This window comes from Carcharodon carcharias, chromosome 2 (genome assembly GCF_017639515.1).
Source record: "Carcharodon carcharias isolate sCarCar2 chromosome 2, sCarCar2.pri, whole genome shotgun sequence".
NCBI classification, from domain to species: domain Eukaryota; kingdom Metazoa; phylum Chordata; class Chondrichthyes; order Lamniformes; family Lamnidae; genus Carcharodon; species Carcharodon carcharias.
Window position 1 is genome coordinate 107,931,275 of NC_054468.1, and position 12,556 is coordinate 107,943,830.

Consider the following 12,556-nt stretch of genomic DNA (forward strand, 5'->3'; position numbering starts at 1 on the left):
ATTTTCCGCCTTGCTTTGGGGGGTGTGGGTGGTGGGTGTGGGTATGGGGTGGGGATCATTGTGGAAGGGATGACGAGATGTAAAGGCGAATTAGGCGTCTCACTGAGTGTAACTGGCCTGTCCCCCACCCCAGTCTCAGGGGGATTGATGCAGAAGCTGGGGATAGGGATACAGGGACTTCAATCCATAATGGAAGCCAATGCAAAGAGCACACCAGGACGAATCGTGCGCTTGCAATGCGTCCGCGCTTGTTCCCTGTGCAAAAGGTGACCATTTACAAGGAACCTTACCGCCCATGATAGCAGCAGTGGGGAAGGAACCTCAGGCACAGGCTGCCCCGGAATGCATAGACGGAGCGCCCCCCTATGGTCGAAATGAACCGCCCCTGCCTTCAATTCCAGAACTGTTAATCGTGCACAATCTCATTCCATATACAATGAAACAAGCCGCAGCAGTTTTGGATATTTAATCAGACACGTCTAATACACTGCCTACAGTTAGAATAGGCGGAACAATTATTTCATTTGACTAAAATCGCAATTAATCTCCACTAATCTTCAAATTGCTACTACGGTTTCATTAAGCCGTTTTGAGCAGCTGAAATGGTTCATGATAATAATGGAAATTAGAAATAGAAGCATGCACAGAATAGTCTCAAAGCGACATTAGTAGTTAGGGTATTTAAGCCAGGTCGTTTCGCACTTGCACTCTTTATAAACGCCGCAATGCAAAGCAGCGATCTTGTGAAAAGCCGCAATTCACACATACTTGAAAGTGTCGAGAGGCAGACATTTCAATGGTTTTAATGGTCACATACTGGTTAATTTCAATCTAATCATTCGAGGCTGTAAAACCCAGGAATATTTCAGCAACAAATGTGCCAGCATCTTTTCTCTGTAAAGCAATACACGGGCGCCACCCCACGTCTAAGTGGAGAAGTGCCCGAGAGAAAAGGTTAAATTCCCGATTCAACTGACAAGACATTAATTGAAGGACCTGCTAAGATCGCAATTGTTCTGCAAGAAATGTATAGCCGTCAATGCAGAAAGGCCAACGGTTATCTTGAAAAATCTGCTCTAAGTCTCAGTGCTAAAAATAAATTCAAACCTTTACAAAAGTATATCGGCTATATTGAACATTAAGACCTTGGGCCACATAATTTCAAATGCGTTACGTGAATTCAACTGGGCCATTTGTCCGTTTTGGAATAAGGACTACAGATTGTCAAAAGCCACAGCTGAGCAGCGGCACCAGCAAAGGATCGATCTAGTAACCTCCACATTTAAATACAACTTAAAACTTTGAGCATATACTTTGAAGTTACAGAATGTAGAATCAAAATGCACAATATCTATCTATCTGTCTGTCTATGTGCCTATCTGTCTGTCTCATATCTATCTATCTATTTGTCTGTCTCATGTCTATCTGTCTATCTATCTTATTTCTATCTATTTAACTGTTACGTATGTGTTATATGCATCCGTCGTCCCTGTGCCAATTTAAAACATATATTAGCGATGTGCTACAGTATCCTGCACAGTTAGATAAAGACCCAAGTAACTGGTAAGAGGCGAACTTTGTGTATTAATTTGTATAATTAGGTAATGGTAGTGGAATAGTTTCATTCAACAGCTGAGTAAACGGGATTGTGTTTTTAGCAGACATCTGCTTAACCAGACCAGATCTGCCAAAAGCTAACAGCGAAATGATATTCCCTGACGCCTGATGAGAAAAAAATGGGCATATTGGAAGTAGAACTTTATCGGAACATTTTTCTATTTATAGCATTAACGCTTTGACTGCTGTTTTAGCCACACGTTTCAGAGTCCGAACTTTAGCTCTCACATCTAGCTAGCATCTTAACATTTCTACAATAGTACTCAGTAAAAGGTAGCCCTCGCACGAAAGCTGTAAACTTCCTAACATACTGTACAAATAACATGAAGAGAGGTGTAGCCAGCGATTTAAATTAATAAAGTAATTCCATACTTCCTAATATTTTGTATCTGTTCCGCAGAGTTTGCTTTAAAGCGCTGAAAGTGAATTATTACTTTTAAATTAATAGCAATATTGCACTAAACGAGACCATTTTCAACAAGCATTGTTATTATTACTATAGCACTAGAGCAAATGAAATGTGCCAGCGACCTCTCGTGGTGAGGTTGTAGTATTGCGTTTGTTAAAACAAATTTAAAAGGCTCTTCAACGCGCAACAATGATGAAGCTAAAAATACTTATTAATAAAATCAGCAATGAAAAACGAAAGCAGAATCTAATTGGGACCTTACGACAGGTAATAAAAGAAGATTGCTTCCCTCCACTTAAAAGGGTCTTTGTTATAAAAGAGTGTTGTATACACTCCTCCAGCTTCTAACTACATAAAATACTAATGATTGTGAGGAACGAGTAGTTTTACGCCGACATCAATGTTACCTTAACGCCGGGCCTCACATGTCGGTAAGTATTGCACATGGTGAGATATCCTACTGTACAACGTCGAATAAGGCTATTCCATCTGGAAGCTTTAATAACTTAATCGTGACCTCTTAGTGGACAAGATTTCTTCTAAAATGTTGGCTTTTGCAGAGATTGCCTGTGTAAAACGAATCAAATGCAATCACTCCTTTGTTTGCCTTCGGTACTTGGGCAATTATGTGATAATTCACCTTAATAAATATAACAAAATAAACTGCAGGTGCTGACTATTATGCTCTGCAAATATTCTATTTGTTTTCCAATAATCAGACTCTTGTAAGTGAGACAATTTTGGCGTTGTAAAACACGCTTGCGATTAAATACAAAGACACGTGTCTTTATATTGTCTTGTCAAAAACCTTGAACCTAGGGTTATTTATAGTAATCTTGATCTCTATGTGCAAAATTTTAAACTGACCAATTCTGGAAAAGTACGAACCATCTTTGAAAACTCTAAATACATACTGTACCCTCTATCTCTCTATCTTTAAAAAAAATAACTCCCTCTTTCTCTTCCTCTGCCAATCGTTGAATATCATTTTATGAAATCTTTCATGCAACAATTAATATATTCCATATATCTCGCCAAAATTAAGGTCTCAACGTTATAGAGTGCATGTGTTTTGTATAATTGGCTGCCTATTTCTAGTACACACAGCAAACGTGTCTCTGCATTTCTGTTCTGCCTTTATCATATATGGAGTTAGAAATTGTTGGAATTTAAGAATGGATCCCTCTAAAGAACAGCTTCATGGCCCATATAACAATATTCTTCAATACGATGTGAAAATAGCATTGCCGAGAATGTCCAATGTACAGCATCGACAATTGTTCCGGGACCACAACAAAATGATTGAAGAATCCGTGCAAGTTTGCGTGTTAGCGTTTAACCGGTACTGAATTCGGGCAAATATTGAAAGTGTGACTGCTTAGGTAATTGTCAGTAACCTGTCAGGATGAATTGGTTTCAATTAAGAACACGTCTCCTAAAATTGAAAAAAAAAATGCATCCTGTTCTGGTAGTAGCTTTACCTTGTAATGTGTGTCTCACATGAACTAGAATTACTGAGCACAGTACTTTAATTGTCTATTTTCTAAAGTCAAATCAAACAGTAGTATCTGTGAACGCGCACACAAAACAGCTCATTATCACTCCTTCATGAAACGATCATAACACGGGACTCCCCGAACATACATATTGCTCTAGACTCAATGAATCCTAAAGTGTCTTTTACAAACTGATAACATTCGTTGTCACATAAAACATGGGGTTTCCCCTCCTCTTAAACACTGCAATTACAAGACTTGAAGTGACATTTCTGGCCGGTGTGTGCACCAGAGTTGTAAATCTAAGTGTAGTTTAACCAATAATGAGCGACTGATTCAATTAAAAACCTCACAAAAATATCACAGTTTTTAAAAGGGAGAATACTAAATTGGTTTTGCCTTTTTATTCGATTAAAATTGCTGGCATTTGGATAAAGGAATCGTTGGGTTAAAATGGCTTGCCGAGTATTAAGGAATTGTTGGGGCATTCTGGAATTATAGATTGAAACAGTTAAAACGTGTTTGGACATCTCCCCCCGCCCCTCTTGAATTAATGCGACACACTCTGGTCGATATATAGAAAAAAGGATCGCTGTTATCTGTGAAGGAGGAGTTCCAGAATAGATAAAGCACGAATTTTTAATTTGTCTTCCTTTCAGAGACAACAATGCTGGTTTTGAAAGCTCGACACAATTTGGGTTTTGTGAGGTTTCCTTTCTCCCCTCCCTGGGCCCAGCTGCACATATGGAATACAGCATGTACAACAAGAGTCACAATAGCACCAACTGACAGCCACGCCAAACGCCCCCATACCTCTCCCTCAATCTCGGTATGCGCTGGTTTGTGATAATAGCTGAATGACGTCGGCACCGAATTTGTACCTCCTTAATATGCACGCCTCTAACATCCTTAACTACCAACTCGCACCCTTTGTGCTGTTTTGTCTTCCTACTGTATATTGTCCAAAGATAGACTACACAAATGTCAATGTGTGAAATATAGGGCTTGGGGACCTGGGTGGTGGTAGGGGAACCACACAGGATCCAATGCATTTTATCGAGTTGATGGCTTCTTAAAAGAGACCTCACGAACTCCCTGTCCTGCTGCGCTGCAGAAGGTGCGAGTAATTGCATTATTTCCTCTTGTACTATTTGTCAGTCTAAACATTTCCCTTTTTTAAAAATAAAAATCCCTTTTAGTCCCAGTTTGTTTTAGAAAAAGGACAATTCAACAGTGAACTTGTTTCTAAACGCTGTTAAATGCTGGGTTGGGGTCTATCAGTAATGTCCCTTGAGCTGTCTTCCCCAAACCACTGCCCTAAGGACATCCGCGTTAAATAGCAAGATTCAGGTTCATTATTTATTCCAAATTATTGTGGAAGCCGGTTGAATATTTCAGTGAATATTTCCTTCAGTTGTAACTCTAGTTTCGACGGTGAGTTGAAAAGGAGGTGGGGGGGGGGGGGGGGGGGGCGGGGGAGAACATTTGAAACCAGTAGGTCAAAATTGTTTTTTAAAAACATTCAGTTCAGACCCACCGTCTACAGAAGTGAAAGAAGTCACAGTGGTCAAAGCGGCTTCGCATTGCACAGAAACAGAAAGGATTCAGGAAATTGTTTACAACGCCGGACTAAGCAATGATTTGTTTTTCCGAGGAACTCGGCCAATTTGAAGGAGATGCAGCGATCGGCCTTTAAAAATAAAATTATATATAAAAGGAAGAAACGGGATTTGCAAGTTGTGCCAAATGCAATGCGTCCGCGATTCTGCCCAGGATAATCATGTTTACTGTAGATATTGAATTAAATCTCATAATCACCCGTAGGTTTGCAGTGAATTCAGTTGGGACGGTCCAGTTTGTTTTACGTGCTTTGATCCGCTGCATCCCCAAAAGGTTTCTCCACACACACCCCACCCCCTCCAAAAAAAAAGCTCTCAGCAAACTTGCGTGAAATTGTTGCAGTTTTTCATCTTCCTCATTGACCCAAGATTTAGATTCTATGAATTTCTTGCTACAAATTCGAAGAATGAGTGTTTGGGTGGGGGGTGGGCGGGGGTTTTGTTTCCTAATGCAACCGATCCGCGGCAACATTCTCACATTCGTTCGCTAGAACACTCTTTAGAGCCAATGATATAACCAACCTGCAAAGTGAGCGAGAGGAAATAGCAAATCCGATACAAACTTGAGTCGCCCTGAAAAGGCACTGCTGATGTGCACGCACTGTTTGCAAATTGTGTAAAGGATCGATGTTTAAATTTCTGCCTGCAATTCCGAATCTTCCCGCTGCTTTCGTTGAAGGGGGTTGATTTTTTTTTTTTAAATTAGAAGGCTGGAATTAATCTTCCAAATTAAATTTGAAAAAGAAGAAATGTCGATACCTATTTACCTGCCACTCACCACCCCACCCACCCAGATTTAAGAAGCTACTGGGTCGGTTCTTGGGCGAGACCATGCACACCATCGACATCAAAGTCAGCTCATTGAGATCTTACTTGCATCAAAAGCCCCTCAGCTGAAGAAGCACTCTAACTTTTAAGTGAGTGAGTATAGTTCAGTTCAACAGCGATTTCTCTTGCACGGCTTTTGAGATGCAGAACAAGCGGCTGGAGTGTGTCATCAATGTACCCTTGTCATTCGGCCGGTTGCAATTCGCTTTTCTCTCTCCCTCCTATTTAAAAACAGCTATTTCATAACGTTAAAACCGGCCAGAACTGATTTCTCTCGATCTCCCGCTGCTTGAGCAAACATTTCACCCCCTTAAATTCTTACTGGACGTGTGTGCGTTTTCTCTACAGTTTTTTCGGTTGGAGAATTGTTCAGAGGAAAATGAATATGCTATATCGCAAAAAAAATACGCTAAAGAGGTTGTATACACTCCCAACATAGTTACAGGAGATATAGAAACAGATTCAAATCCCAAACCTTGACAAATATCAAAGGCCTCACAAACACCGGTTAATACCATCAAGGGAAACGTATCATTTTTTGAGACACAGCATTTTATTAAAATTCTTAATATAAAAAAACTCGGAAAAATCTCTGGTCAAGGCGCCTTTTTTGTTGTTGTTATCCACACCATTATTTGCGGGAGCTTCGGCTCTCCCAGTTTTTGACATGGTCCCTACAGTTACATTGGGAATCTTGGCGTCCAACAAACACCCTGCAGGCTAATTTCTGGTAAACAGTAACGGCCGCAATACCCACCCGCACCAACACCACCCCCCTTCAAATAAACCGCCCCCCACCCCCCCACACACACACAACTAAACGCCGCGCGTCCTTAATTACAAAGCCCCATAAATATTTCAAGTTTCATATAAAAAATGCGAAGGTGAAATAAAATGTTCTCCACGATTTTTAAAAGTGTCATTTCATTTGTACTCACTTGTCTTTTTACACAACCAACAGAAGTGACGAGAAATTATTTCTACAACACACAGACATACTTTACAAGTTACAGGAGCGTTTAATTCGCGAGTCTAAATATGCAGAGGACCGATTTCATAGTCATTATAATACTCCGTAAACAGACAGCAACGAAGGAACTCAGCTGCGTTACAGTTCCAAGTGGATGTTGGTGCGTGTATATATGTATTTGATATATATACACACACACACACACATTATATATATATGTATATATATTTACATCCCCCATCTCCAGCAGTCCTTCTACAATGGTTCACCAAGCCCATTGCTGACTCTGCACCAGCGGGTGTGTGTGATACTGGGGGTTGCTGGCAGAGCTGAAATGGGAGTTATACTGCACGTGTTGCAGCGACTGTGTGGTGTAGGCTGGGAAGGCGATGCTAGTCTGGAAAGTGGCCGCAGCCAGGTCCTGCGTTTTGAGAGCGTTCGTCACCATGCTGGCGTGGCAGGGTTTGCCGTCTCTGACTAGGACGGGGACGGCCACCCTTCTGGGCGAAGGAAGGGGATTCACGTCCATACCTTTCTCAGCCCTCGCCCTCTTCATCTTGTATCTGTGGTTCTGGAACCAGATCTTAACCTGGGTGGGTGTCAGGCGGATGAGGCTGGCGAGGTGCTCCCTCTCGGGCGCCGACAGGTACCTCTGCTGCCGGAAGCGTCTCTCCAGTTCGTAAGTCTGGGCTTTGGAGAAGAGGACCCGCCGCTTGCGCTTTTTCCCCGACTCGCTGCCGTTGCTCGAGGTCTCGGTGGCGTTGTCCTGCGATTCGTCGGCGGAGGGCTCCGAGGACCTGCTGCAGGAGTTCTGCTGTTGCGAGCCGCCGGTCGAAATCCCGTGCACTGCACAGACAAGAGGGAGGGAGGGAGAGAGAGAGAGAGAGCAGACAAGAATCATTCGTAAAACTCGTCACTTAGATTTTGTTTCACCTCGATCGTTTTTTTTTCTCTTCACCCCCCCACCCCCCGCACGATTAAATAAGAACTCGAAATCTTTCGCACAACACTCTAACCTCCAATTTTACGCCATTTGTTCCAATCCAACTTTCAGATTGATTCAAACCTTTTTGCAATCATCGCCCTTTCTACACGCAGAACGTGTGGAAAATCGCACGAAATGTCCCGCAAAGGAGGCACATTCCGTGCACAGTTCCAGAACTGTCTCCATTTCGTAAGGGCATAATTCATGGGCTGAAGTTATTTTTTGGGTGGACCGAGCACGCGAATTGAATTATTGGGACTGCAAGTGGTTGCGTTGTTCGCTTGCGAAAGGTTATACAGCACTTACAGGAATACTGGATGCTCTCAGTTGTCGCCAGCCAGCGAGTATACGGATTATCGGCGCCGTCGTAAAAGGGGTTCTTCAAAGGAAGCCTCTGCACAGTTTCCAGTGGACTTTGCCTGGTAAACTCCGAAGTTTTGGCCGCCTCGGTAGCTTCCCCATCCTCCTCGGTCGCCTCGGCCGCCGAGCCCTCCTCATCGTTAGTGTCAGGGAGGTCGAGGATGTCCTTCACCGAGAAACCCGTCTTTGCGTTGGTCAGCGACATATTCTGGCCAAATTTATGCAGGCAAAGTTGCAGCTCCAGTTCCTCTCCCCCCCTTCAATCCGCTGTTGGGAAGAAGAGACACACTCACTCACACACAGAAAGCGGTCCGAAGGCGGATCGGTTAAGTGATGGTCCCTCTAAGATCCTGTTGAATCGGACCATTTAGTGGGGACAGTTAGCGTGTGACCTCCCTCTCCCCACACACACACACAGAACAGCATAATTCTGTAAAGTCCAGCAAAAAAATTATCAAAGCTGGTTTTTTTTTGTTTTGTTTTGTTTTGGGTTTTTTTTGCTCAGTTCAAATCCTTCGGTTCGTGCACACTTGTGATGTGGAGAAGAAATGAGCCATTGCTAAACACTGATTAGCTCCTATAAGGTTGGTCAGAAAACGCGAACCTGCAGAGAGACAGAGAGAAAGCATTTTTTAAAAAAAAGTGCCAAAGGTTGAACACGTGTGGGCGGGTCCTGGGAGTCAAGTGGATGAAGACTATGTTTGCCGATGTGAAATTATGGGGGGGATTTTGGGAATGGGTGGTTTGTGTGGAGGGTGGGGGGGGGGGGTGTCGATATCTGAGTCCTCACCATTGGTGCTTCAAGCCATGAGTGGTTGAACGTGTCAATTAATTACAAAGATTGGGAGGGCTCCTTTTTTTTAGGCTTCATTTACATACAAAAGACCTCCAAGTAGCCTGATATTCAGCGTACTTGAAAATGCTATTTAACAAATTGCTCTAGAAAGCGCTTTGCATTTATCCCTCGCTATTCCACAGGGCAGTGAGAGAGAGAGCGAGAGAGACAAAAACTGCAGGCGCTAAGTCGGAAAAGAGCGCTCTCTGCGCCAGAGAGAGCGAGAGAAATCCCGGTTCCAGCAATTTGATTTCAATTGTAGGTATATTCTGTAAGTGCCGCAGCATTATGATCCGGATAATGGGAGGGCGAATTGGAGAATAGCGCTAGGTCACAGCTCGAATTCACAAGACGGGAGAACTTTCTACATTGGCACTTCATCATTTTCCATTCGACTAATGCACGCCTTTAATGTCCAATATATTCAGGCTGCAAAATCGTTTGTTTCTGTCAAAGTCTCGATTAGATTATCGTTGAACTTGTTTAATGTCATAGAATAGTCATTAGACAAGGTGGAGCTCCACTCTATTCCTCCCCCCTCACCCCCGCCCCACTCACTCCAAACCCTCCACATAAGAATCCCGTTTTAAAAAGTTACTCACTAAGGGGATCTGACCAGGTCTTAATTCCTCACAGCCTTCTCAGGCGCGTTTTATTCAAATAGACCGAGGAGCCTGCGATTTTTAAAAATATATATCTAAGGACCTCTGTGTGGAGCTGCGGTGATACAAGCCGAGCAATTTATTATCGGCGATCAGTTGATCTCTCTCACTGCCTCTCTCTCTGTGCCGTCCATCTAGTATGTGATTTGGGTGACAATACCGCAGGTTTTACTAACTCCTCAGCGCATCTTGGGTGGCCGGACCCGGACAAACACAAATACAAACCTATTGCTAAGCTGCGGACAATGGGGGAAATGTAGACAAATGTCCGGCTCCTGTTGGAAGCCTTTGTCCGAGGCCAGTTTTTGCATTTATTTCAGTCGCGACATAATAGATGATTGACGCCCTGGTACAATGTGTTCTAACTGTTTGGAATAAATCTGAGGTTGTTCCTAGTTGTCATGGTATTCAACTGCTTTCAATGGACTATCTCTTCATTCATTTCTGAACCCTTCCACAATATTAAGGCAACTCCTTCATGTTAACGCTCTCTCTCTCTCTTTCTCCCCCACCTCCCCTATCCCTTTTTCTCTCACCCTCTATGCCCATGAATCGATTCAGAACATCTTCGATCACAAATCGATGTTTTTTTTGTGCGCAGCTTTAAAACATCGGATACAACGTAGAGAACGTGTTCGGTGCAAGTTAGCGCCGGCTTTGCACAGTGTGCAGCAATTTTGATGGGATATTTGCACTGCCACATTATCCTTTGTCTGTGGCAATAGGGCGCATTTCAACGACTTAACCCCACTAAAATATTAAAATTTATGTCAATGTTAAGTGCTCAGAATGGGGAAAAAACCTTGTAAAGCTACAGTTTGGGATTATTGACACGCCGGACCTGTACAAAATATCAGGTCCTTAGTCAACCCATTCAAATAATGACATCCTGGTGGGGAGGGGGTGGGTGCAGAATTGAATGTAGGAAGTTTCATATGCGGTGAATATTATTTTTCCTCTCGCTGCCAGTACTACCTACAGCATACTACAGAGCTGTCACACACTATCGGCTTATGATGTTTACACATAAACCATAACGAGCTACTGAAAGTCTCAGTCTCCTGTTTTATTTACTCAGCCCGGCTATCCCAAGATATTGACTCCGAGGTACCGAAGGGAGAGCCAATACCCCCTTCCTTGCTCAATGTTTTTCTATCACTGCGGCCATTCGACCTATTGCTGGGTGAACCGCTGAGACATCGATATTTTATATATATATATATAAATCAATAGCTTGCCAATTTGATTAATTGAGTAGAACTTTTGCTGCTATATCCAGTAAATATTTCCCCCTCCACCTTAGTACCGGGGCTGAAACTGTTCAACGACCGCAGGCTGAACATTCGAATATTTCATTAATCGGCCTGGCACAAAAAAAAACACATTTAGGTTCCACGTGCAACACGTTTTTAAAGGAAAAAAATAGAAACAAAAGGGGGGAGGAGGGGCTGGGGGGAGAGAATCTTTTACTTTCGAATGTTGAAGAAGTTTGAGCTTCCCCCCAACATGCAGAGGCTTCACCAGGTCTCATTACCCATGCGTTTTCCGTTATCGCAAAGTCAAACTCAAGTTACAATCGTGGTTTATTTACTCTGCAAGGTCCATAGAGAACCCAGATCAACACTGCGAATGAACCTGTTCCAGCGTCTAACTTAGGCCACCTGATAAAGTAAATATCCTCAAAGAGTTTTATTTTGGCGGGAGGGAGGGCCGGGGGGTTGGAGAATGGGTCCTGAATGATTAACCATGGCTGAGTGCGTCGCAAGGCCACAAAAAGTCCATTGAAAATCGCACGCACATGAACAGATTTGGCCACTGCTTAGGTTGCTCTGTTACACTGTGAAATGTCGATAACACAACTACTTGTCAGCAGCTCCAATCGATCATGTTCTGCCCCAGTTTGATGTGAGCGCTCCAATTTTGCTCCCCTCCTCCCTGTGAACGGAACTAAGTTTCCGAGGCGCCTCTGCCTACACTCCCTTCTGTACAATGTGCGTGGCGGATACTGAAAAGTTTAGGGTCAGTCGTTAACATTCGCTAAAAAAGGTTACATTGGCTTTCACTGCTGCATTTTGCGGGGGGGATGGTCAGTCTCACTTTGTGTAAAAATAAATAGGCTTCTGCCTTTTCAAATATATATATATATAAAAAACAGAGATAACTGGCTGGCTACGCGTTACTTTTTTAATTTGTGCTATCACCGCCCTGCTCCGGTTTGCAATAAGCATTTTTGCAATGCCTGTAGGAAGGCGAGATATGAGTACGCGGCCACAGCTAACAAAGAATGAAGGACAAGGTAGTGTGCATAAAAAAAAAACAGAAGCTGAGGATACAGAGATGGAGGAATGAGCAGCAGAGAACTAGGAATCTTCACATTGTACGCTGGACTTGAACTGTGTCTTTCTTTCTAGGGGTGGGCTCTGAAACAAAAAGAGACAAGTGACCTTTACACAAATTCTTAATCCCCCGCTGGAGAGACTGATAGGATCGAGGGGTTATTTGAACAGCCCAACAAGAGTCTGAAAAGGAGAGGTAAATGTGCACAGGATAAGTGGTTGTACTTCAGCTCAAGTGCCCTCTAGTTGTGTTTACCTGTTTACTTTCACAGGTAGCTTAAAAAAAGAACCCCTACTCACCAGCCTTTTCACTGGAGACAAGCGGGGGAGGCTTTTCCGCTCCAGTCCTGGTGAGTGCGCGGCGCAAATAACTTTTGAAGTGGTGAGTTGATGTGTGGAGAGACGAGGCGAACAACTATTCTAAATCAAGGCAAACAAA

At 43.1% G+C, this 12,556-nt stretch overlaps 1 protein-coding gene across 1 annotated transcript; it reads right to left on the reverse strand.

Moving 5' to 3' along the window:
- Positions 1-7,204: 7,204 nt before the first annotated feature.
- On the reverse strand, positions 7,205-8,489 carry LOC121275257 (homeobox protein Nkx-2.2a-like). The gene is made up of 2 exons (XM_041182693.1): positions 8,231-8,489; positions 7,205-7,785 (listed from the first exon to the last, which is right to left on the reverse strand). The coding sequence occupies exons 1-2, from the start codon at positions 8,487-8,489 to the stop codon at positions 7,205-7,207; spliced, it is 840 nt and encodes a 279-aa protein (XP_041038627.1).
- Between the last annotated feature and the right edge of the window lie 4,067 nt (positions 8,490-12,556).

Coding starts and splice junctions, on each gene's coding strand:
- LOC121275257 (XM_041182693.1), bottom strand. CDS start 8,489: ATGTCGCTGACCAACGCAAAGACGGGTTTCTCGGTGAAGGACATCCTC. Junction 7,786..8,230: donor TGAGAGCATCCAGTATTCCT/GTAAGTGCTGTA, acceptor TTGTCTGTGCAG/TGCACGGGATTTCGACCGGC.